The 27522-nt window shown below is 49.7% G+C and overlaps 1 protein-coding gene across 2 annotated transcripts in view; it reads right to left on the minus strand.

Moving 5' to 3' along the window:
* Nucleotides 1-27522, minus strand: part of MADD (MAP kinase activating death domain) — a 956601-nt gene that overhangs the window by 287728 nt on the left and 641351 nt on the right. For both annotated transcript variants that reach the window (XM_086959712.1, XM_086959713.1), the window contains 2 exons: nucleotides 22592-22756; nucleotides 21482-21554 (listed from right to left, as the gene is read on the minus strand). In XM_086959712.1, the coding sequence (XP_086815838.1) occupies nucleotides 21482-21554; nucleotides 22592-22756 (238 nt within the window). The remainder of the gene's footprint in view (nucleotides 1-21481; nucleotides 21555-22591; nucleotides 22757-27522) is intronic.

A 27522-nucleotide genomic window follows, 5' to 3' on the forward strand; every position in this document is an offset into this window, starting at 1 on the left:
CCTGGAGCTAGGAATCCAAGGGGAGCACAGATCCGGATACAGAAATCCAAGGGGAGTACCCATCTGGATGCGGGAATCCAAGGGGAGTACCCAGGAATCCAAGGGGGGTACCCATCCAGTTCCAGGAATCAAAGGTGAGTACTCACCCGGATACAGGAGCCGAAGGGGATACCTATCCTGAGCTAGGAATCCAAGGGGAGCACAGATCCGAATCCAGAAATCCAAGGGGAGTTCCCATCTGGATCCAGGAATCCAAGGGGAGTAGCCATCCAGATCCAGGAATCCACGGGGAGAGTCCACCAGGATCTAGGAATCCAAGGGGAGTACTCACCCGGATTCAGGAACCCAATGGGGATACCCATCCAGATCCAGAAATCCACGGAAAGTGCCCATACGGATCCATAAATCCACGGGGAGTACCAATCCGGATCCAAGAATCCATGGGGGTACCCATCCAGATCCAGGAATCCGCAGTGAGTACCCATCTGGATCCAGGAATCCAAGAGGAGTACCCATCTGGACCCACAAATCCAAGAGGAGTATCAATCCGTATCCAGGAACTCATGGGGAGCACCCATCCAGATCCAGGAATCCACGGAGAGCTCCCATCAAGATCCAAGAATCAAAGGTGAGTACCCATCTGGATTGAGGAATCTAAGGGGTGTATCAATCCAGTTCCAGGATTCAAAGGTGAGTTCTCACCCGGATGCAGGAGCCGAAGGGCATACCCATCCGTATCAGGAATCCACAGGTAGTACCTATCCAGAGTTAGGTATTCAAGGGGAGCACAGATCCGGATCCAGAAATCCAAGGGAGTACCCATCTGGATCAAGGAATCCAAGGGGAGTACCAATTGGATCCAGGAATCCAAGGGGAGTACCGATTTAGATCCAGGAATCCAAGGGGAGTACCATCCAGTTCCATGAATCAAAGATGAGTACTCACCCAGATTCAGGAGCCGAAGGGGATACCCATCCGGATCCAGGAATCCACAGGTAGTACCTATCCTGAGCTAGGAAACCAAGGGGAGCACAGATTCTGAGCCAGAAATCCAAGGGGAGTTCCCATCTGGATCCAGGAATCCAAGGAGAGTACTCATCCGGACCCAGGAATTAAAGAGGAGTACCCATCTGGATCCAGGAATCTAAGGGGAGTACCCATCCAGATCTAGGTGCCAAGGGGAGTGCCCATCCAGATCCAGGACCAGAGAGGAGTACCTATTTGGATCCCGGAACCCAAGGGGGTACCTTTTTGGATCCAGGAATCCACGGAGAGTTCCTATCCGGATATAGGAGCAGAGGGGAGTACCCATCCGGAATGAGATGTCCAAGGGGAGTACCAATTTGGATTCAGGACCCCAAAGGGAGTATCCAACCAAATCCAGGAATCCACGAGGAACACCCATCGGATCTAGGAATCCACGGGGAGTACCCGTCTGGATCCAGGAACCCAAGGGGAGTAACTTTACGGACACAGGAACCCAAGGTGAGTAACCGTCCGGATCCAGGAACACAGGGGCAGTACTAGTTTGGATCCAAGAACCCAAGGGGATTACTCACCCGCATACAGTGACCCAGGAGGAGGAACTGTCCAGATCCAGATATCTATGGGGAGTACACATCCGGATCCAGGAACCCAAAAGGAATCCCGGAACTAGGATTCCATGGGTAGTAGCCATTTGGATACAGGAATCCACAGGGAGTACTCATCCGGATCCAGGAATCCAAGGGGAGTACCAATCCGGAACCAGGAATCGACGGGGAGTGCTCACCTGGATCTAGGAATCCAACGGGAGTACTCACCCGGATCCAGGAACCCAAGGGGGTTACCCATTCGGATCCAGGAATGCACGGGCAGCACCGATCAGGATCCAGGAATCTACGGGGAGTACCCATCCAGATCCTGGAACCCGCATTGAGTACCCATCCAGATCCAGGATTCTAAGGGGAGTGCCGAACCAGAACCAGGAATCCACGGGGAGTGTCCACCTGGATCTAGGAATCCAAGGGGATTACTCACCCGGATCCAAGAACCCAAGAGGAATAACCATCCAGATCCAGGAATCCACGTGGAGTGCCCATCCAGATCCAGGAATCCGCAGTGAGTAACCATCTGGATCCAGGAATCCAAGGGAGGTACCCATCTGGATCCAGAAATCCAAGAGGGGTACCAACTCTTATCCAGGAACCCATGGGGAGCACCCATCCAGATCGAGGAATCAAAGATGAGTACCCAGCTGGATCGAGGAATCAAAGGTGAGTACCTATTCGGATCCAGGAATCCATGGGGAGCACCCATCTGGTGCCAGGAATTCACGGGCCGTACCCATCTGGAGCTAGGAATCCAAGGGGAGCCCAGGTCTGGAACTAGGAATCCAAGGGGAGTACCCATTTGGATCCAGGAATCTAAGGGGAGTACCTATTCAGTTCTAGGAATTAAAGGTGAGTACTCACCTGTGGAAAATAGAAAAATTGATGTACATAAGCAGCGTTCATTTGCCCTCTCCCGTCCCCCTCCCTGTAGGCACCACGTATACCCTGAAATATTGACCGTATCACCCCGCCAGTAAAAGCCCGTGCCCATATGTACATGACAGCCATTTTAGGCACCTTGGCCTCTTGCCCACTCATTAGAATCACTGGCTTCCCTCCTGCGCGCATTTGAGCACCCCCCTCCCACTCTCACATGCATAGACCATGAAACCCAGCACTCTGCGCGACCCTGCTATGAAAGGCAACCCTCCTGCTTGACCCAGGCACCCCCCCCATTTCCCTCTTGAAGAAGCATCCTTCGCCTCAGCTGACATAGCCCCCCAGCTGTATCTGACTGCCCCTGTTCTCTCATGTACGGGTCATAAGACCTCTCTCTCTCTGTGCGACTCTGACCCTGCGCGCACCCTGACCCCCTCCTTCTCCCTCACATGGACAAGTCATAAACCTTCCTCCTCTGCAAGACCCTGTCCTTGGGAGTCACGGCCGCGCCTGACCAACACCTCCTTTCCTTTCATGAATAACCCCTCTGTTAGCAAACCCTCCCTCCGCGATGGACTGTCCACACATGTCCGAGGCCATCGCCTAAGCCGGGAGACACTGTTTACTGCCCTTTATTGTATGGAGTCACTCCTCTTCAAAGGACCCACTATTGATCCTGGCCTCCCCACCCCCTGGGCTACGATCAGGCGCACACATCCTAATAATCAGCGGAACATTCAGCTGCGTCATTGCCCCCTCTCTTATCAGCAGGTCAAGGGTCCCTATTGTGAACACATGTGGGGTAGGATTGACACGAGGATTATGGGGTTATCTTTTCTTTGTTTCACAATGCTGTGACTGTAATGCCAAGTGTTTTGTAAAGTATAAAAGACAGAGTCTCAGCTCACTTGTTAGAGCACCTCCCGATGGCACCTTGTTTCGTGTCTGACATGACAGGCTCTCCTCATGAGAATTAAACTCTGTTCTTGATTCCTGCTTCCAGCGCCCGTCTCTTTATTTTTGGTAATTATTCAGAATGGGAACTAAGAGGCGTCTTGCGCCAGCAGCCTGGGCATCGATGGTAATATGGGCTCCTGTTCCACAATTGGCGTCCCAACGCGGGGTCCATCAGTGACATAAGGTCCAGTAAGAGAGATCCAGACGATGAGGTGAACATCTAAATGATCGGAGTATACCTGCCTTGAGAGGGCCCTCGTCCGGCTGCCGATTGAATGAACTTCACCTATTCTGAACGGACCTCTCTTGAGTGACCTACTGTCCTGACTGGAATCCCACAGGACTGCTGCAGTAAAATCATGGAGTAAGAGAACGATCGGGCGCTGGAAGGAGGAAGGCGAAGAACTGCCCACACGGTCCGGTCCGGGTAAGGTCGCATAAATGCGACAAATTGTGAAATGATTGTTTGTTGGATAATACTAGTATTACGCTTTGTTGAAACCTCTGGAGATTCACCGTCTGCAAACGGAGAAAACAACAGGCTCTCCCTTTGCAAGCAGTGAAGGATAGGTAACGCAGACTTTTGTCCCCGTTGTAATCCGTCGTGCCTATCTTCCTCCCCCACTGTTTCCCGAACTGTCGTTCGTGGATTATTGTCTGGAGATTCTTTGTGTACAAACAGGGAAGAACAAGGTCTCTCTTTGCAGGTAGAGAAAGAGTGGGTAACGCAAACCTTTTCGCACCCACTTATTCTCCCCACTGATTGTTTGATTGACCGTACATTAAGTGTTCGGTATTGGTTCGTTTGATGTATTCACCGCCGGCAAACAACGGAGAATAGAAATATTCTGTCTAGTCTTTGCCCGCCGTGATAAGATAGGTAGTGCAGACTTTTGTCCCCGTTGTAATCCGTCATGCCTATCTTCTCCCCACTGGTTGGTAGCCTGTTTAGCCCGGACCGCTTATTAGAGATGAACCATCCAGCTCCACTGGAGGGCACACCTAATAAGGACATGTTCATTAAGTGTGGACTAGTCGCTATAGCTTATAATAGGTTATGGCATAAAAATATAAGAAAAAGAGTCGAGCGAAATCAGTAGGCCACTGATAAATTATCAACTTCGCTAAAAATAAAATAAGAAACGTTAGAAATAACATGCAATAAGAAACACAAAAATGGCGAGGGAAGACAAGCTTGACACCAAGGCAGCCACGAGGTAGCTAGGTACCGTTGCCTATTCCTGCCCCAAACATGTCTGCCTCATTGCCCACCACGCCCAAATAACGGTCACATGAAATAGATACAAATCAATAGGTACCTACCCCCATTCCGGAAGCTCCCGAAGTGCAACAGGTCCGCGGTTACGCCCATCCGGAAGGCGAGGCCTCGATGCATGCAGGGCTCGGCTGGCCGCAGTCGAAAGGGGAGGCTGTAGGGCGGACGGCCCGAGGAATCATGGAGGTCTCCCCTTTCCCTCTTCTGCTGCCCTGCAGGCCACGGGGGGTGGGGGCTGTCTTGCCTCGGCCACCGACCACTCCCCCCACCCCATCTCTTGCCTGATCTGGCCATCGACGAGGACCGGAGCCAAGGCGAGGTCGGGCAACCCTGAGAGTTGCAGGTAGTCCCGCCACATGACCACGCCTGAAGATTACAGGTAGTCCCGCCACATGTCAACGCCTGAGAGTGACAGGTAGTCCAGCCACACGGCAACGCCTGGATAGTTACAGGTAGTCCCGCCACATGTCAAGGGGGGGATGTCTTGCCTCAGCCACCGACCACCCCCCCATCTTCAGTAGCCGGCACGGCCAATACCGAAGCGGTGGAGCCGAGGAACGGCGCAGGGTCGCTGGAAGGGGGAGGCGGCGCGAACGAGCCTCCCCCACCTCCCTCCAGGTGGAGGCTTCCAGCGACACCCCAACGCTCTTGCTTAAAGAGGGCCCACATCGAAAAGCGGTCTTTTGCCCGGGACGGGCACACGCCCCATGCCTTCTCTCCTCAACTTTGAAGATTCTATGAGAGCCGGGGGGCACCCCGATCCCTCCGCATGGGCGCCCCCATCCCCCTCACTGGGAACCGCGGCATCGGCGCACTCCTGCCAGCGCCAGCCTCAGTTTGGAAATGGCTAAAACACAGCCAAGGTACAGACTTGTTCAGTTCCGGTGGAACACCAGAGTGACCCGGTAGGAAAATTGTTGCCGCCCTCCCCACTCTTTGATTGATGGTCCATATTGTTAGACTGTTACCACATTGCGCAAAACTTTTTGAACTACCAACGGAAGGTTCTGGTCCAACCACGAGTCATTGGAGACATTCTGACTATGTTGGAACCTGCCTGACCTCGCCCAAAATGGCGCCGATACACGAAACAAAACTTTCAAACTCCCTGTTCACCCGGATTGCTCAAATTTTGATGCTCTGAGATACGTGTGCATTTTTGGACAATGAAAGTCGATAAAATGGATAATGATTATGTGCTTAGAGAAGAAAGCAATATAGATATTGATCATATGTTTGGACAATGAACTGACTTAGGGTGGGTACCAATTATGATATGGAAAATGAATTGGTGTAATTCAGATAATAAATGAGCATTTGGATAATGAATTAATGAATTAATTGAAAAACTGAATTCTTGACATGCCTCATGCTTGCTTTGTAGGGAAGTTTGATACGATTTTATTGCACTGCTGCACTTTATGCAATGAACTGCCACCAACTTTGTTCTTCCTATGTACAGTTCCAATCTGCTCCGTGGCCGGTTCACTGGGTTGTAGGCCTGTATTTATACACCAGCACTTTTTATTAAAAGTATTTTGAAAAGGAACGCATAGTTGTAGCGGTTGCATTAATGATTTTTGAATGTATTCCTACTGTGAGCAACGAGAAAGTATGATGAAGGCTGAAGGTTAAAAAGGACCCGATATTTAGCAGCTACATTATGTGTCACAGGCAGCCGGAAAAGGGTTTTAGACGCTTTAAAACGACACCACAGAAATGCCACCTGACCGCCACCCTCGCACACAACCAAAAGGGGTCGCTACCAAGTAACTCATGTAGATACGCAGATCGTCAATGATTATCTATCTGACATTACTGGTCCCTCTGGGCGTATACGCCGAGATGGTAAAGAAATGCAGTACGTGGAGATAGGTCGAGTATGTGGTGGGTAAAATCATTTTCGGACTACTGCATGCTGATGTGCTTTGAATGCTGCCCCCCCCCACCCCTTCTTTCTCCTCCCTTCTGCAGGTCGCGTTGGAACATTGACTGAAGTATGGGAGAACGATGATCAAACCACCGACGAAAAAGGGAAGGAGGGAATATGTGCATAGTCCTTATGACGATAAGTTTTTTTTAAAAGACGTAGACTTAAACATGACTGTTCCTCCTTAGAACATAGCGACTGGGAGGATGGACTGACATAGAAACTTGACTGGTACTGTATGACGAAAATTGACTAGAAATAACACGTTAGATAATGTAACTAGACGTTTGACTAGGTAGGGAAAGGACAAAGAAAAGTGTGTGGGTAAGGGTTACCACGGCACCACCCGTCTGGGAAGTTAGAAATGATGCTGATGTTCAAAATGTACTGCCCCCCTTCTCACACTCTCATAGATCTAGCCAAGCTGTCTGACTGTTCTCCCGATCAATACTTGCCGTTGCCTCAGCCTGGAGAACTTCCCACCAAAGGAAGAAACTGAAAAATGGTTTAAGATCCAACCATGGGTAAATAGCGCGACCAGGTTAATTTCAGATCGACTGACCGAGGTGTAAGTATTGGCAATTGAGAACGCTCGCAGAAATAACAAGCGAGAGGGAAAAGGAGGGAAAGGTAAAAAGAACTAAGCACGAAGATAAATAGGATAGTAAAGACATGAAGGATATAAAAAAAAAAGAAAAAATAGATTTTGTTGGCCAACTGTTGTTTTGTCGTGAATGTCTTATATATATGTAATGCATGTACTGTCTTCCTCTGTCTGAGTTCGAGTGTATGTGCTGTAGGGGTTTATGTTCTCCCTTTGTTTGCGTCTCTCCGTTACCTGACCCCCTGCTGTTCTGTGTTGTGAACGCACTAAATGACCTATTTTTGTACACATCTCTCTGTCTTTCTCTATCTCTATCCCACCTTTTTCCTCTCTATATCTCTCTCCCTTTCTCTCTCTCTCTCTCTATCTCTCTCTCTCTCTCTCTCTCTCTCTCTACATGTCATACGTGTACCAAATGGCTCGTTTAGATTGCGGACGACTCTCACTCTCTGAGAGTCTCCCTATTTCCTCTTCCTTTTTATGGTAAAACCGTGCCTCACTGGCACCAGCCTGATTGGATACTTATTGAACGCGAAGGTGTTCAGCGAAATTGACCGAAACTAAAATGATTGTATCTCGCCATATTACTACCTCTCCTTTCTGCAAAAATGAATGAACTCGAATTGGCTGAGAAGGAAAGGACAGGTAAGACGACTAAGGTCCCCCAATTTGGCCTTTTATAGGGGAACTGTATGTCAATGGCACCTTATTTTTCTGTTCATCAGAGACGAACACCAACGTCTAGATTGACCCCCAATGCCCAGATTGCCTTTTGCACCCAAGCGCGAGCGCCCGAAGCATCCCCGCCCCATTTGATAGACCCCAGCTGCTGTCCCGGATATAAACATGATGACCATGAGTAACTGTCGTCCCTCGAGAAACCCCTGTTTTACCTGACTCTCGATGATAGCGCCCCCGCCCGGTTTGAAAAGGTTAGCCAGCCTTGAAGGGAAATGTTCCGAAATGTTGAATATGATGAAATGCACAGTTGATGGGAATCTTGTTTGTCCTCACTTGAGTTATAAATAGGACGATGAGTAAACTCGGCATGAACTCAGTAGGAATGCCGACATATGCACTGCTTGGTAATAGACCTCTGACTGTGACCGATGAGCGTATCTCCCAAATGCGTAGGATTAAGGGAGGAACTCACATGCATAAATGTCTTCGTCTGCCAGTTCTCTAAAAGCTTGTTTTGTACCTATTCAAAGATTCACGACCACCGAAGGAGAAGGGTCGGATGTGACGTACAGCCTGGCTGCAGATCTTGAGACACGTGTGACCTCGACCAAAGGTGGAGCTGCAGAGCAACAAGATGCGGGACGAGACAGCAATTTCAAACGTGGAAAATGAAACTTGACGGGCTGCCCTGAAGCCCTCCGTCTGCTAACCCACGTGTGCCTGGAGTCTCCGCCCCCCTTCTTTGGGCCCGATTGATGGGCCTGCCTGCTTGTTATCCTTTGCTCCCTTGGTCTCTTTTGTGTGTCCCAGGAACTCTGACCCAACTCCTCCTCTCTCCTATCGACTGTTTGAACAACACACACCCTCTTTTCCATGTGACTTCACGCCAAAAGGAAGAACGGCATTCAGGTGGGAATAGGGTGTTGCCACGGAAATATAGGTGCCGAGCATAAGGCGCCGCTAAACGGATTGTTTAGGGAACAGGACTGTGGTCTAACAGCAGAGGACTGACCGCACCCTGCAACGCGTAAGGATAGAACCGAGCTGGACCTATAGCTCCACCGCCGGTGCTCAACAGCGCCAACGAAAGGACACGGACTAGAGCCTACCAGTGATGGCTCACTGCTAAAAGACACTGTGACGAAGAGACTTTGTATATTGAACTGATTCCGCCCTCAACTGCTTGGTCAAAATGTTCATTGGTCACATTTTTAAGTCAGAAACATTTATGCTATGTAGTGCTTTTGAAATGATAGGAACTCGACAAATGCAATTTCCTATGTGCTGCATTCTGCCCATCACATCAACTGTTCATGATTTTTGTGCAATATGTTAGTATTGACAAATGCTATTTCATCAACCACATGTTTATATGTACGCCCCTTAACTAGGAGGGATAGGAAAATGAACTTTGTTGTCTATATATACCCCCATCAATTAGAAAAATGAACTCTGTTATGTAAAAAGGGGCGACTGTGGAAAATAGAAAAATTGATGTACATAAGCAGCGTTCATTTGCCCTCTCCCGTCCCCCTCCCTGTAGGCACCACGTATACCCTGAAATATTGACCGTATCACTCCGCCAGTAAAAGCCCGTGCCCATATGTACATGACAGCCATTTTAGGCACCTTGGCCTCTTGCCCACTCATTAGAATCACTGGCTTCCCTCCTGTGCGCATTTGAGCACCCCCCTCCCACTCTCACATGCATAGACCATGAAACCCAGCACTCTGCGCGACCCTGCTATGAAAGGCAACCCTCCTGCTTGACCCAGGCACCCCCCCCATTTCCCTCTTGAAGAAGCATCCTTCGCCTCAGCTGACATAGCCCCCCAGCTGTATCTGACTGCCCCTGTTCTCTCATGTACGGGTCATAAGACCTCTCTCTCTCTGTGCGACTCTGACCCTGCGCGCACCCTGACCCCCTCCTTCTCCCTCACATGGACAAGTCATAAACCTTCCTCCTCTGCAAGACCCTGTCCTTGGGAGTCACGGCCGCGCCTGACCAACACCTCCTTTCCTTTCATGAATAACCCCTCTGTTAGAAAACCCTCCCTCCGCGATGGACTGTCCACACATGTCCGAGGCCATCGCCTAAGCCGGGAGACACTGTTTACTGCCCTTTATTGTATGGAGTCACTCCTCTTCAAAGGACCCACTATTGATCCTGGCCTCCCCACCCCCTGGGCTACGATCAGGCGCACACATCCTAATAATCAGCGGAACATTCAGCTGCATCATTGCCCCCTCTCTTATCAGCAGGTCAAGGGTCCCTATTGTGAACACATGTGGGGTAGGATTGACACGAGGATTATGGGGTTATCTTTTCTTTGTTTCACAATGCTGTGACTGTAATGCCAAGTGTTTTGTAAAGTATAAAAGACAGAGTCTCAGCTCACTTGTTAGAGCACCTCCCGATGGCACCTTGTTTCGTGTCTGACATGACAGGCTCTCCTCATGAGAATTAAACTCTGTTCTTGATTCCTGCTTCCAGCGCCCGTCTCTTTATTTTTGGTAATTATTCAGAATGGGAACTAAGAGGCGTCTTGCGCCAGCAGCCTGGGCATCGATGGTAATATGGGCTCCTGTTCCACACACCCGGATGCAGGAGCTGAAGGGAATACCCATCCGGATCCAGGAATCCACAGGTATTACCTATCCGGAGCTAGGAATCCAAGGGGAGTATCTATCTGAATCCAGGAATCCAAGGGGAGTACCCATTTGGATCCAGAAATCCAAGGGGAGTACCCATCTGGATCCAGAACCAGAGAGTACTACCCATTTGGATTCAGAAACCCAAGGTGGTACCTATTTGGATCCAGGAATCCAATGAGAATACCTATCCGGATATAGGAGCAGAGGGGAGTACCCACCTGGAATGAAAAGACCAAGGGATTACCAATTCGGATTCATGAACCCAAAGGGAATATCCATCCAAATCCAGGAATCCACGAGGAACACCCATCCGGATCCAGGAATCCACAGGGAGCAACCGTCTGGATCCAGGAACCCAAGGGGAGTAACTGTACAGATGCAGGAACCCAAGGTGAGTAACCGTCCGGATCCAGGAACACTAGCTCTGATCCAAGAACCCAAGGGGATTACTCGCCCACATACAATGACCCAGGAGGAGGACCCGTCCAGATCCAGGAATCTATGGGGAGTACACATCCGGATCCAGGAACCCAAGGAGAGTAACCACCCAGATCGAGGAATCCAAATGGAGTACACATCCGGATTAAGGAACCGAAAGGGAATAACCATCCGGATCCAGGAATTCACAGGGAGTACTCCTCTGGATCCAGGAATCCAAGAGGTGTATCAATCCGGAACCAGGAATCCACGGGAAGTGCACACCTAGATCTAGGAATCCAAGGGGAGTACTCCTGCGGATCCAGGAACCCAAGGGGGATACCCATCCAGATCCAGTAATCCACGGGGAGTTCCCATCTGGATCCAGGAACCCGCAGTGAGTACCCATCAAGATCCAGGAATCCACGGGGAGTTCCCATCTGGATCCAGGAATCCACGGGGAGTACCCATCCAGATCCAGGAATGCAAGGGGAGTACTCACCCAGATCAAGGAACCCAAGGGGGATAACCATCCAGATCCAGGAATCCACGGGGAGTTCCCATCCGGAACCAGGAATCCACTGGGAGCACCCATCCAGATCCAGGAATCAAAGGTGAGTACCCAGCTGGATCGAGGAATCAAAGGTGAGTACCCATTCGGATCCAGGAATCCATGGAGAGCACCCATCTGGTGCCACGAATCCACAGGCCGTACCCATCTGGAGCTAGGAATCCAAGGGGAGCCCAGATCTGGAACCAGGAATCCAAGGGGAGTACCCATCTGGATCCAAGGGGAGTACCCATTTTGATTTAGGAATCTAAGGGGAGTACCTACTCAGTTCCAGGAATTAAAGGGGAGTACTTACCTGGATGCAAGACCCGAAGGGGATACCCATCCGGATCCAGGAATCCACAGGTCGTACCTATCCGGAGCTAGGAATCCAAGGGGAGCACAGATCCGGATCCAGAAATCCAAGGGGAGTTCCCATCTGGCTCCTGGAATCCAAGGTGAGTACGCATCCGGATCCAGGAATCCAAGGGAAGCAACCATCCGGATTCAAGAATCTAAGGGGAGTACTGATCCAGATCTAGGAGCCGAGGGGAGTACCCAACCGGATCCAGGACCAGGGAGGAGTACCCATTTGGATCCAGGAATCCAAGGCGAGTACCCATCCGGATATAGGAGCAGAGCAGAGTACCCATCCAGAATGAGGAGTCCAAGGGGAGTACCAATTTGGATCCAGGAACCCAAAAGGGAGTATCCATCTGAATCCAGAAGTCCAAAAGAAACCCCCATCCAGATCCAGGAATCCACGGGGAGTACACGTCTGGATCCAGGAACCCGAGGGGAGTAACTGTACAGAAGCAGGAACCCACGGTGAGTAACCGTCTGGATCCAGGAACATAGGAGCAGTACTAGCTCTGATCCAAGAACCCAAAGGGGATTACTCACCCGCATACAGTGACCCAGGAGTAGAACCCGTCCAGATCCAGGAATCTATGGGGAGTACACATCCGGATCCAGGAACCCAAGGAGAGTAAACACCCAGATCGAGGAATCCAAGGGGAGAACACATCCGGATTCAGGAACCCGAAAAGGAATAACCATCCAGATCCAGGATTCCACGGGTAGTACCCATTTGGATCCAGGAATCCACAGGGGGTACCCATCCGGATCCAGGAATTCACAGGGAGGACCCATCCGGATCCAGGAATCCAAGAGGAGTACCAATCCGGAACCAAGAATTCACTGGGAGTGCCCACCTGGATCTAGGAATCCAAAGGGAGTACTCACCCGGATCCAGGAACACAAGGGGGATACCCATCCAGATCAGGAATCCACAGGGAGTACCCATCCGGATCCAGGAATGTACGGGTAGCATCCATCCGGATCCAGGAATCCATGGAGAGTTCCAATCCAGATCCAAAAACCCGCAGTGAGTACCCATCCAGAAACAGGAACCCAAAGGGAGTGCCAATCCAGAACCAGGAATCCATGGGGATTGTCCACCTGGATCTAGAATTCCAAGGGGAGTACTCACCCGAATCCAGGAACCCAAGGGGGATACCCATCCAGATCCAGTAATGCATGGGGAGTGCCCATCCGGATCCAGGAATCTACGGGGAATATCCATACGGATCCTGGAATCCACGGGGAGTACCCATCCAGATCTGGGAATCCGCAGTGAGTACCCATCTGGTTCTAGGAATCCAAGGGGAGTACCCATCTGTATCCAGAGATCCAAGAGGAGTACCAATCCGTATAGAGGAACTCATGGGGAGCACCCATCCAGATGCAGGAATCCACGAGGAGCACCCATCCAGATACAGGAATCAAAGGTGAGTATCTATCTGGATTGAGGAATCTAAGGGGAGCCCAGATCTGGAACCAGGAATCCAAGGGGAGTATCTATCTGAATCCAGGAATCCAAGGGGAGTACCCATTTGGATCCAGAAATCCAAGGGGAGTACCCATTTGGATCCAGGAATCCAAGGGGAGTACCCATCCAGTTCCAGGAATCAAAGGTAAGTACTCACCCGGATGCAGGAGTCAAAGAGGATACCCATCCGGATCCAGGAATCCACAGGTAGTACCTACCTGGAGCTAGGAATCCAAGGGGAGCACAGATCCGGATACAGAAATCCAAGGGGAGTACCCATCTGGATGCGGGAATCCAAGGGGAGTACCCAGGAATCCAAGGGGAGTACCCATCCAGTTCCAGGAATCAAAGGTGAGTACTCACCCGGATACAGGAGCCGAAGGGGATACCTATCCTGAGCTAGGAATCCAAGGGGAGCACAGATCCGAATCCAGAAATCCAAGGGGAGTTCCCATCTGGATCCAGGAATCCAAGGGGAGTACCCATCCAGATCCAGGATTTCACAGGTAGTACCTATCCGGAGCTAGGAATCCAAGGGGAGCACAGATCCGGATCCAGAAACCCAAGGGGGTTTCCCATCTGGATCCATGAATCCAAGGGGAGTACCCATTTGGATCCAGGAACCCAAGGAGAGTACCAATTCAGATTCAGGAAGCCAAAGGGAGTATCCATCCGAATCCAGGAATCCACGGGGAGTACTGGATCCAGGAATCCAAGGGGAGTAACTGTACGGATCCAGGAACCCAAGGTGATTAACCATCCGGATCCAGGAACCCAGGAACAGTACTAGCTCGGATCCAAGAATCCAACGGGATTACTCGCCTGCATACAGTGACCCAGGAGGAGGACCGGTCCAGATCCAGGAATCTATTGGGAGTACACATCCGGATCCAAGAACTAAAGGAGAGTAACCACCCAGATGGAGGAATGCAAGGGGAGTATACATCTGGATTCAGGAACCCAAAAGGGAATAACCATCCGGATCCAGGATTTCACTGGGAGTACTGATTCAGATTCACAGGGAGGGGCTCATTCGGATCCAGGAATCCAAGGGGTGTACCAATTCGGAACCAGGAATCCACGGGGAGTGCCCACCTAGACCTAGGAATCCTAAGAGAGTACTCAACAGGATCCAGGCACCCAGGGGGGATACCCATCCAGATCCAGGATCCAGGCACCCAAGGGGGATACCCATCCAGATCCAGGAATCCACGGGGAGTGCCTATCCGGATCTAGGAATCCACAGGGAGTACCCATCCAGATCCAGGAACCCGCAGTGAGTGCCCATCCGGATTCAGGAATCCAAGGGGAGTACCAATCCAGTACCAGGAATTCACGGGGAGTGCCCACCTGGATCTAGGAATCAAATGAGAGTATCCATCCAGAACTAGGAGCCGACCAGAGTACCCCTCCGGCTGTAAGAATCCAAGGGGAGTACTCACCCAGATCCAGGAACCCAAAGGGGATACCCATCCATATATCCAAGGGGAATACCCATGTGGATCTAGCAGCCGAGGGGAGTACCTATCCGGATCCAGGACTAGAGAAGAGTATCCATTTGGATCCAGGAACTCAAGGCGAGTAACTATGCAGATCCAGGAATCCAAGGGGAGTACCAATTTGGATCCCGGAGCCGAGGGGAGTACCCTTTCCTGATCCAGCAATCCAAGGTGAGCAACTATTCGGATCCAGGAACCCAAGGTGAGTAACCGTCCGGATCCAGGAACACAGGGGCAGTACTAGTTCGGATCCAAGAACCCAAGGTGATTACTCGCCTGCATACAGTGACCCAGGAGGAGGACCCGTCCAGATCCAGGAATCTATGGGAAGTACACATCCGGATCCAGGAACCCAAAGAGTATCCATTCGGATCCAGGAATCCACAAGGAACAACCATCCGGATCCAGGAATCCACGATAAGTACCCATCTGGACTCAGGAATCCACGGGGAGTACCCATCCGGAACCAGGAATCCACGGGGCGTACCCATCCGGATCTAGTAATCCACAGAGAGAACCAACCCGGAACCAGGAATCCACGGGGAGTGCCAACCTGGATCTAGGAATCCAAAGGGAGTACTCACCCGAATCCAGGAACCCAAGGGGGATCCAGGAATCCACGGGGAGTAACCATCAGGAGCTAGGAATGCAAGGTGAGTACAGATCCAGATGCAGGAATCCATGGGGAGTACCTATCTGGATCTAGGAGCCCAGGGGAGTACCCATCCGGTTTGAGGACTCCAAGGGGAGTACAGACTCAGATTCGGTAATCCAAGGGGAGTACACATCCATATGCAGGAATCCAAGGTGACTACCCATCAGGATCCAGGAGCACAGGGGGATCACCCATCTGGATCCAGGAATCCACAGGGAATAATAATAATCTGGATCCAGGAATCCAAGGGGAGTACCCACCTGGATTCAGGAATCCATGGGAAGTAACTATCCAGATCCAGGAAACCACAGAGAGAACTCATCCGGATCCCGGATTCCAAGGGGAGTACCAATCCGGAACCAGGAATCCACGGGGAGTGCCCACCTGGATCTAGTAATCCAAAGGGAGAACTCACCCGGAACCAGGAACCCAAGGGGGATCCAGGAATCCGCGGGGAGTAACCATCTGGAGCTAAGAATCCAAGATGAGCACACATCCAGATTCAGGAATCCAAGGCGAGAACCCATCATGTTGCAGGACCAGAGGGGAGTAGAAATTTGGAACCAGGATGATGCCACTGCAGTCAGTAGTGTGACCCCCCTACCCAGTCCATATAGCTTCAGAATGAAGGACACTGCAGTCAGTAGGGTGACCCAGCAGTCCCTATAGTTACATGATGAACAGCACGGCAGTCAGTAGGGTCACCCCCAGTCACTATAGTTACATGATGTATAGCACTGCAGTAATAAGGGTGACCCTCCGGGATCCAGTTACATGACGAAAGACACTGAAGTCTGTAGGTTGCACCTTCCGCCCACTCAGTTACATGATGAATGACACTGCAGTTAGTAGGGTGGCCCCCCAGTCCATGTAGTCACTGAATGAATGATACTGCAGTCAGTAGGGTGACCTAGTCCAAATGGGCAATGCAACACGCAGAAAGCCCATACCCCCACCAAGTCCATATAAATACACAATGAGTTTTACTACATTCGGTCTGGATAATCCAGGGTCTTCTGTGCATCTTGACATCGACGGCCCTTTGAAGAAAAAGGGATGCACTCTTCTGAATAACCGGTAGCTCCTTGAGTGAATGCCTAAGTTTGTGTTCTCCACCAACCCCTTCTTAACAAGGTGATTACCAAGCTTTGCATTATTTTCTTCAAGAGAAGGATCAACTTGCTGGCTGACTAACATGAATTTAATCTAACTGGAGTTAGCCTCTTAGAGATCAGGGCACGAGCAGAAGGTCTCCCATCGTCCTTGAATCTCAGGGAAAGGGTTGAATTCTTCACCCTTAATATCAATCTTAGGGTCTAAGGGCTAAGTGTCCAAGTTGGCAACTTCTACCCCCGAGAAGATCAGACCATGGGACAGTCGGGTAGAAAGTTTACCATCAGTATAAAAGATGTAAACGCAGGAGTACGTCTTAATGAGCCCTCTGCAGTAAGGTCAGTGGGAAGTTTTTATTCTGGTGTAACTCTGCAAGATGCATTTCACATCCACTTGATGCACAGAAATATGGTAGCAGCATTTCTTTATTTGTGAATGAAGCTGTTTTCAAGAATTTTGATGCTATAGTCTCTAGAGGATAAAACTGCTCCATGAACTACCCGTTGCTTGTGTGCAAGTTAATGGAGAGACCTCTTGTTTATTTTTCAATTAGCAGGGGTAAGAGGCATGGCTCCCTCCGTCTCCGCTCCCATTTGTGACTGCAATGGAACAACTACCTCAATATTTCACCAACACCACTTTGAGAGGGGTCTCCATTACAGGGCCAGGCGACTGGTGGTGTAGCTCTATGTGGAGAACTTCACTCTATACATCTGCAACTTGTAAATGAACACACTGCCTTTGATCTAAGAATTTATTATGTTTGGCAAACTGACTGCAATATTGATTAACTGGTCTAAACCTACAACTTTCCCTCTGACTCCAGCCACCAGTAAATTCAAATTGAGTTCCCCTGAGCTTGGCACAGGCAGAAGTGAAGTATTTAGGCATCTGGGTCCCTTGAAATATCGACAGTCTCCACCTTCCGTGTTTGGAGGAATGCATGACTACATGGATTAGGCTCCTGCTGTCGAGAACCAGCAGAAAAGCTGCAGCCATATGGTGGTCCTTCCTAAATTCTTAAATCGGTTTGCGCCCATTCCATTTCCATTGACCAGAAAATTCCTCCCCCTGCAGCAGTCTAGCCTGATCAGACAGGCCTGGATGGGACGACAGCTGAAAGTGGCGTGGCTTCTGACGCTTCCCTTCACTCAGGGTAAGGTTGTGCACGCTGGATGTGGCTCAATACAAGCATCATTGGCCCCACTCCAACCCATTTCAACCTCCTACCACAACAGAGGTAGATATTGGACTTCCATTTTTGCTGAACACCATAGGGTGTCCGCCTGCGCAACACCCAAAAATTGAAGACGACACAGTGAGAAGGACGATGTGGCCTGGTACTGGTGAAGGTGAAGGGCCACATGGCCTGCATATTCTCTGACAATATGTCTGTTGTGCGTAACCCAGCCATGCCTCTCATGGCTGATCGTAGGGTGTGCCCGCAGTTGAAACATTTGCAATTAACTAAGCTGGGCGACCTCGATCCAGGCTGATGGTTCATTTCTTTATCGTGCCAAAAGAGGAGGGAGAAGGAGGTTCTAAAGATCAGGTCGTCCTCCTAAGAATACATGTAAAAAGGAAGCCAATATCTGGGTTCGGGGACCTGTCTTGTGTGAAGGCTACCTAACAAAAGTATGTTGGTGTAGCTTTTAAGAAAGAAAAAATGTTCTTTCTTGTTTTCCCCTCACTCACCGGAGTTTCCTCACAGTGACATGCTTCATCATCGGGGTCATCCCAGTTCTCTACGAAAAGGGGCGTGCTACGACTTGCGAACTACGTAGGAGCACTGTTAAGGTGAAGGACTATGTGTGGTGTGAGAAGAGTGGAGTGGATGTGTGTGTGAGTGTTAAAAATACCGGTCTAGTGGGCCTCAATGTTTTATTCTGCTCCTAGACCGGTATGTTAAAAGTGGGGTTTATACTGTGTACCAACCAGTGATGTGGGTAGGTTCAGTATATGGTCAACATGTTTCACGCTACCCCTAGCGTTTCGTCAGGACCATACAGGGACCAGCCCTGTATATTGCCACTCCTAAAAAACCTAGATTTAGGATTTCAAGATGCGGCCCAAGGGGAAGCAGCTAGGTAATACCACGCGGCATTGCTGACTAGGAACATTGTTTCCATCGAGGCGATACCGCCCCCCCTAAGAGACCATGATGTGCCATTAAGCACCAACAAATGTTCACCATTGAACAATACATCTGCGCGTGTACCAAGTGGAACAGCGTCATTCACTGTAAATATTCTTTGCACTAATATATTCTTCAAATCCTAAATCTAGGTTTTTTTAGGAGTGGCATTATACAGGGCTGGTCCCTGTATGGTCCTGACGAAACGCTAGGGGTAGCGTGAAACATGTTGACCATATACTGAACCTACCCACATCACTGGTTGGTACACAGTATAAACCCCACTTTTAACATACCGGTCTAGGAGCAGAATAAAACATTGAGGCCCACTAGCACGGTATTTTTAACACTCACACACACATCCACTCCACTCTTCTCACACCACACATAGTCCTTCACCTTAACAGTGCTCCTACGTAGTTCGCAAGTCGTAGCACGCCCCTTTTCGTAGAGAACTGGAATGACCCCGATGATGAAGCATGTCACCGTGAGGAAACTCAGGTTCATTTCTTTAGCCGGGTCTGGTGCTAAGTAGTTGGGTCTGGTGGTTCAGTGGGCTAATGCATCCACTGCAGAGGCATCTGTTTGACCTCAGGTTCAAATCCTGGTGGGTTCACACAGCCTTTCATCCATCGGAGGTCGATAAAATGAGTACCATTGAATTGGGTAACAAAAAACATCTGTTTTTCAGCTCCATTCGGGGCCAACGTGCGCTTTACAAATAACACATTATGTTATGTTATTTCCAGGGCTTTTAGTGAGATGAAACAAGTGGGGGGGTCTCTCAAAGAGGCGTGGCCTATGAAATTAAGGGCATGGCTTAAAAAACACATAAGCTAAAAATCTGTGCTTAGCGTAGTGTGCCACACAACTTGTATTTTTCTGTCCTGTGCAGAGTACTAGAGGCTGACTGTGGTGGAGTCCTTGGGGTCTGTCATATGGTGAGAAGGGAGCAGAGTGTGGGGGTGAGAGCAGAGTTCCAGAGGCTGAGTGTAGTGTAGCCCAAGGGGAGGGAAGGATGGGAGTCTTCAGGGCTAGATGTCATTCCCAAGTGGAGAAGTGTGGCTCACTGGTTAGAGCAGGCATACCCTGAAGCAGAGGTCAGACCCGGGACCAGGGTTCAATTCCCGACGCGGCAGGGTCTTGAGCTCAAATGTCCACGGACTCGATAATTCTCGCTTCGGTGCCTGACCTAATCATGGGTTCACACTTTGCAACTCTGGGCATTAAGCTTGCTTAATCTCCACAACGGCCCCCCGCGGCGGGATGCCTGGCTTTCACCTTGGGGATGCCCTGTAGGGGCTATCTCACAGGGAAAAAGCCAGGACGGGTTCCTAAGGCAAGCGCTTAGAGACCCCTGGGTTATAAGCGCTATATAAATCCAACATACAATACAATAACTAGCGTGTAGGTAAGTCAGGTCATCTTCATGAGTGGTGTGGCAACATGCGTGCTGTACTACAGTGAAACCAGCGGCATGATAGCGGGGAGGCCACTGCTAATTCATAACGGTGCTCGGATTAATGTTGAAATGCAGAGGTCTCTACTATTACAGACAACTGTGGGTGTGCTAGCAGGAAGAGGAGAAATGTTGACATATCAGGACTTGGCAATGCTCCTCAGTTGAAAATTCAGATTTTGTGTGTGATTTGTTGTTGAGTGGTCGAACAATCATGATTTATCAAAATTATTTTCAAAACTCAGTTAAAAACACTAGAAGTTTGTTGCTGTTCTGCTTTCTCCCATAAATTACTGTCACCCTGTTTAGGAATTAATATGGTTCTTAATTACCTAAATCTTTTGAACCCATGAAACAAGCGAGAGAAAACTAAGGACTATGAAGAACAGAACAAGCACTCGCCTAGTCAATGTGTGTCTTTGTCATATTCTTTATCTCCAGGCACCAAAGAACGGTGGTCCTGGCCTTGGATTGCGCCTTGGGGTCCTTCAGGACCGCCCTTCCCAAATTACGAATGGCCATCTAAAGCTTCGCCTTTACAGTCTTCCTGTATGTTTGTCTGTCTTGCTCATGGATATTGTCTGCCTCCGGACTTGCATGTTCTCTGTCCATTCTCATACAATATGGTGCTAAATTTGTCTTTACAAGAGTTGGTCTATACCAGAAGACACGCGAGCTATCGGACAGCGACCACAAAAAGATGTACAAGAAGCATCCTCTCCACAGTGCAAAGGACCGAGTGTGACTGCAGATACTGTGGAGTGATGCACTAAAGGGGCTTGGGGAGGAGATGCTGCAGTTACAAGCTTCTTCAGTTTGATTTAGGAGATGCATTATTCCAGTGCGTATCTATGTGCAATAAAAATAAAAGCTGTCTATTTAGAGAAGTCCAGAAGGTGAAATGCCTTCGCCATGCTGCTATGATTCAACAGGCTGGTCCAAGCTGGGAACGGATCAGAAGAACAAGTTGCTTACCTTTGGTTACCCATTATCTGGTAGAGAATCCATCTAGCTGCAGATTCCTTGCCTGGGAAATGCAAAGTTAAGGAATCTGCAGTTAGAAGTGTCTATCAGATAACATATTATTTAAAGTGTGAAGTGAGGGGCTGGAGAGGAGTCTTATTATGTCAGACATTGCACTGTCAAGATGTGCACAGTAACTGAAGGCCAGAAAGAGAGAGGGGAAACTGAGCGAGTGAGGAGCTTGTGACAGTAGAGCGGTTCAGATCACTGCAGGCGCAGTCCTCACCTGGTTTAATGCTTTGCTGTCGCGCTGCAGCTCGCTCCATGCTGTCCTTCACACAGTAGTACAGCTCTCGGCACTTTGGGAAAACAAGAGAAGGAACAATCCTTTGCTTAGTTACTCCTAACAGCTGTAAAGTCAACATCTGTCACATCTTTCCCTCATCCCATCTCCCCAACACAGGCTGTGACCAGAACATCACATTTATCCAATGTCAACCCTCCCCAAACCACACCATTAAAGTCCACTATTAATGAGTTTCACACAGCGAGTACCAGCCCTACCCTGCAGACCCGGTGTCTACCTGCTTGCACATTCTTCCCTCCAGACACCACCCTTCTCGTCCACATACTTGCTTGCCTTCACCATACTTTTGGTACTTAGTGATTATATCCCTCACCCGTTGAGCGCACCTACATATAACCACACGTGACACTACTTCCACGCCTTGAGAGCTCCACTGGGCTTTAGGCTCATTGCTTGCATGACTTTTCAGGCTTGAACCACTACATATCCCTCACATTCTGAGCGTTCATGCCTTGGACTCAAGACACACCAGACCGGCTGCTTCATTTGCATGTGTGTGGGGGTATTGGTAGAGTGCAAACACAGCACATACATTCAGCATTGGGCTCACTAAATGCATGGAACACTGGCACCAACATTAACCATTCAACACTCAACCTCTATTCTTCCACTGACTAGTACTGTATAGACAGACCCCCTCGGACTCCACCACACTCTGTTTCTAGTACTATGCTCTCATTCACACACACTGCTTCCTTCACACCATATCACTAGTACTTTATAGACAAACCCTTCGGACCCACCAGACAGCCTCTGGTACTCTGCACTCACCCCCACATGCTGCTTCCTTCTCACCATGACTATTACTTTATAGACTGACCCCACTGACTCCACCACACTCAGCCTCTGGTACTCTGCACTCACCTCCACACTATGCTTCCTTCTCACCACATGAACAGTACTTTATAGACAGACTTCCTTGGGCTCCATTACACTCGGCCTCTAGTACTCTGCTCTCCTTCACACACTCGGCTTCCTTCTCACCATACGACGAGTACTTTATAGACAGACCCAGTCCACCGGTCTTACTTTCTTTGTGTAGAACTTGTTGAGTTGAGTCTCTTGTCCATTTCGCCTCCACAGGCAGAGCACTTTGGTTTTCGGGCAGTAGGTCATGTTTATAAGCTTCTCGTACCACCAGCGCTCGTATACTGTCCCAATGTTACTGCGCAAGACGATGCAGTCATCACAAACCTGAGGATGAGACACAGATGAGCTAACAGGTTAGTATTAATTAGTGAAGAAAAAGAGTCTGTGCAAAGATTAGGACAGAAGCGGACGAGTCAGCATTCAAGAGCACCAAAGAAGAGCAGCTTGCACCAATCAGGACAGACTGGGCTCTGCTGCCAGTAATGGGAGTAGTGACTGCAGCTCTGTTTGTTTGATTTCGGACTATCAGCTACAAATACAACTTCAAATCTTTTTCCACACATACACTGCAGCTCCTAACAAATACATAGTTTATGAAGCACTAGAAATACTACTAACGTGCCAAGAACTTCAACATTGGTTTGAAGGCACCCTACCACATACAACGTTCAACTCGGCCGGTTACGCACCTTACCCAGATATAGAAAACCTGACAGCTCCAGACCTACGTATGCTATATACAGATCTGGTTAAAACATATAGCTGTTTAACACAATTTATCATGAGAACAATGAATATAAATCCTGCAAGGGCTGCTTAATCTGCACAACCACGATTGGATACACATGGAATTAATACACAAACAATAAATGCAGTCATGCGTACAACTCCCATCAAACAGGAGGAAACTCCATTCTGGATTGCACAAAAATCAAATCAGTGTGAAGCGGTGTTTCCCCATATGGGAAATCAGGAACAACAAAGAATTCTAATAATATTCTTGCCAATGGGGATGGCTCCCCCGGTGGAAGACTGCTTCACTTGGGGTACAGTCTTTACTGCAGTGCATACCAGAACACACACTACAGATCTCCTCTGGACTGACCACAGCTGCGTTCACTTCACCTACAACAAGCCGAAACCCATCATCCACCTCCAACCAACTCTACAAAGAAACTGGAACAAAATCACCACAGAGCAGATCTCCACATCACTCCTTCAAACCTCCCCAGCCCTCTCTTCTAACGCCAACGAAGCCGCCTCCAACCTCACCCTTTGGTTATCCAACACCGCCGACACCTTAGCACCACTGAAAAAACGTCAACACAAACTTGGCACCAAGAAGGCCTCATGGTTCAACGACGACCTCAAGAAATCCAAGAAACTGTGCCGCTCCCTTGAAAAGGCCTGGAAAAAAGACCCATCCACCAGCAACAAGGACGCCTTCAAAAGCGCCACCCGCACTCACCACCAACTGATCCGAAAAGCCAAGAAAACAGCATTCAAAGATCGACTTGACAACAACGCCCACAACAGCAAGGAACTGTTCAACATCGTCAAGGAATTTTCCAACCCCTCGGCCAACTCCAACGACATCACCCCCTCTCAAACCCTCTGCGATTCCCTAGCCTCTTTTTTCCACAACAAGATTGCTGACATCCACAACAGCTTTGACAACCAACCCGGAGACCAACCCACCCTACCATCAACTGACCATCTTCCCCCCGTTAACACCATTAGCGCCTGGAACCCAATCTCCACTGAGGACACCATCCGCCTGATGAATTCCATCCACTCTGGATCCCCCACAGACCCATGCCCCCACCACATCTTCAACAAAGCTGACTCAGTCATAGCTCCGCACCTCCGAGACGTCATCAACTGCTCCTTCAACTCCGCTACCTTCCCAGAAGTTTGGAAACACGCTGAACTCACCGCCCTTCTGAAAAAACCAACAGCAGACCCCACCGAACTCAAAAACTACCGCCCCATCTCGCTTCTTCCATTCCCGGCCAAAGTCATCGAGAAAGCTGTCAACAACCAGCTCGCCGCCTTCCTCGAAGCCAACAAATCACTCGACCCCTCACAATCCGGCTTCCGAGCCAAACACAGCACTGAGACCGCCCTCATCGCAGCAACAGACGACATTCGAACTCTACTGGACAATGGAGACACAGTCGCCCTCATCCTCCTCGACCTCTCTGCAGCCTTCGACACAGTCTGCCACAGCACCCTTTTACAACGCCTCAGAAACATCGGAATCCAAGGAAAGGCACTGGAATGGATCACCTCGTTCCTCACCGGAAGAACCCAGAGAGTCCGCCTTCCACCATTCAAGTCAGAGGCCACTGAAGTCATCTGCGGCGTACCACAAGGATCCTCACTCAGCCCCACCCTCTTCAACGTATACATGAGCCCCCTCGCGGCCATCGCCCGCCAACACAACCTCAACATCATCTCCTACGCGGATGACACTCAACTGATCCTATCTCTCACCAAGGACCCCAGCACCGCTAAAACTAACCTACACGAAGGAATGAAAGAAGTCGCCGAATGGATGAAACAAAGCCGTCTGAAACTGAACTCAGACAAAACAGAAGTCCTCATCTTAGGTAAATCCCCCTCTGCATGGGACGACTCCTGGTGGCCGGAAGCCCTCGGAAATGGACCCATCCCGACAGACCACGCACGGAACCTTGGCGTCATCCTGGATTCTTCACTCTCAATGAACAGACAAGTCAGCGCCGTATCCTCTTCCTGCTTTAACATTCTTCGCATGCTCAGAAAAACATTTCGCTGGATCCCCTCCGAAACAAGGAAAACAGTCACCCACGCTCTAGTCACGAGCCGTCTGGACTACGGAAACACCCTCTACGCAGGTACCACCGCTAAACTCCAGAAGAAACTACAACGAATCCAAAACGCCTCAGCCAGGCTCATATTAGACATCCCACGCAACGAACACATCTCTGGTCACCTTAAAGACCTCCACTGGCTACCCGTCAATAAGAGGATCACTTTCCGACTGCTTACCCACGCACACAAATCACTCTACAACATCGGACCAGATTGCCTCAACTCTCGACTGTCCTTCTACACCCCCTCCCGCCAACTTCGCTCTTCCAGCCAAGCCCTCGCCACTGTACCTCGCATCAACAAGACCACCATGGGCGGCAGATCCTTCTCATACCTGGCTGCCAAAACATGGAACTCACTCCCCGCTTACCTTCGCCTCACCCAGAATCACCTAGCGTTCAGAAAACAGCTTAAAACGTGGATATTTGACAAATAATCCACCTCCCCTTCCTAAGCGCCTTGAAACCCTCTGGGTATGTAGTGCGCTATATAAATGTCTTGACTTGACTTGACTTGACATGCAGCAATAGGCAGATAATTTGGGAGCTAGACCTAGCAAACTACAAATTAAGAGTAATTCTGAAAAGGATAACTCAAAGCAGGCATCAGAATATTCTACTAAGAAGAAGTGGAAAAATAAGAAAAATAAAGAACAGACTAAAACACGGGGTGGATCTCACCAGCAGGATTCCATCGAGAAACGCTGTAATTTGCGTAGTCATGATAATATGCGTAATCAGGATACTGATACGCGTTCATCTCGTTCCTTTCAGAAGTCATCCGAAAAAATATTCGGAGAGAGTTGAACGATCAGAGTTCAGATCAGAGGAGTAGAGAAACCGAAGGTCTCAACGTTCTTCTGACTTTATAAGAAAAAAAGAAGATAAACCAAAACAGTCAACGCCTCAATTAAAAAAACAAGAAGGTGGCTGGACTTAAAATCAAACATGACATGGATACGGAGGACACAGCTTCTGAATGGGGAGTGGGCTCGGACAATGCTGGATAAGGCGGCAGAAGTCACAATAGTTCGGTAGAGCCTCATGGATTGTCTGGTGGCAGTAGCATTGATTAGGTATATCTAGGTGAAAGCACCATAGACGAGAGTAAGTGGCCCACACTGAATAGACCAAATGCAAATCAAACAGAGGGGGACATACCATAATAAATTAATGTTCTCTTTTGGGAGAACTTGTCATTCAACTAGGACATTTTCACAGTTGAAAGGGAGTGGTCACCAGAATTTGTCATGGGCTGCCCGAGGGAGAAGGAATATGCTACTTACCAGTATGCATCTGTTCTTGACATGTAGGGCTGCTGACATTCATATCTTGTGCATAGATCGCCGCCTAGTGTTGGGTCCGGATGATTGCACCTTGTTGTCCTGGAAGAGTCTTCGAAGTATCACTCAATCAATCAATCATAGCATTTGTATAGCGCACTACTCACCCGGAAGGGTCTCAAGGCGCTTGGGGAAGGGGTCTGCCATTGCTCGAACAGCCAGGTCTTGAGTTGTTTCCTGAAGGCGAGATGGTCCTGGGTCAGCCGAAGGTGGATGGGGAGGGAGTTCCATGTCTTGGCCGCCAGGAAGGAGAAGGATCTGCCTCCGGCGGTGGCTCTTCGGATGCATGGTACGGCGGCGAGGGCGAGGCTAGTGGAGCGTAGCTGACGGGTGGGTGTGTAGAAGGTCAGGCGGTCGTTGAGGTACTTGGGGCCCAAGTCGTGGAGAGACTTGTGTGCGTGGGTGAGGAGCCTGAACGTGATCCTCTTGCTGACGATAGCCAGTGCAGGTCCCTCAGGTGGCCAAAGATGTGGTTGCGTCGGGGGATGTCCAGGATGAGTCGGGCGGAGGCGTTTGAGTCTTTTCTGTAGCTTGGCTGTGGTTTCGGCGTAGAGTGTGTTTCCGTAATCCAGTCGGCTGGTGACGAGTGCCTGGGTGACTGTCTTCCTGGTTTCGGTCGGGATCCAGCGGAAGGTCTTGCGGAGCATGCGGAGGGTGTTGAAGCACGATGAGGAGACGGTGTTGACTTGTCTGGTCATCGAGAGGGAGGAGTCCAGGATGAAGCCCAGGTTGCGTGCGTGGTCTGTTGGTTTGGGAGTGGTGCCAAGGGCGGGGGGCCACCAGGAGTCGTCCCAGGCAGAGGGCGAAGATCCCAGGATGAGGACTTCCGTCTTGTCTGAGTTCAGTTTCAGGCGGCTGTTCTTCATCCATTCGGCGACGTCTTTCATCCCTT

The sequence above is a fragment of the Lissotriton vulgaris genome, chromosome 2_2, assembly GCF_964263255.1.
Source record: "Lissotriton vulgaris chromosome 2_2, aLisVul1.2, whole genome shotgun sequence".
Lineage (NCBI taxonomy): Eukaryota > Metazoa > Chordata > Amphibia > Caudata > Salamandridae > Lissotriton > Lissotriton vulgaris.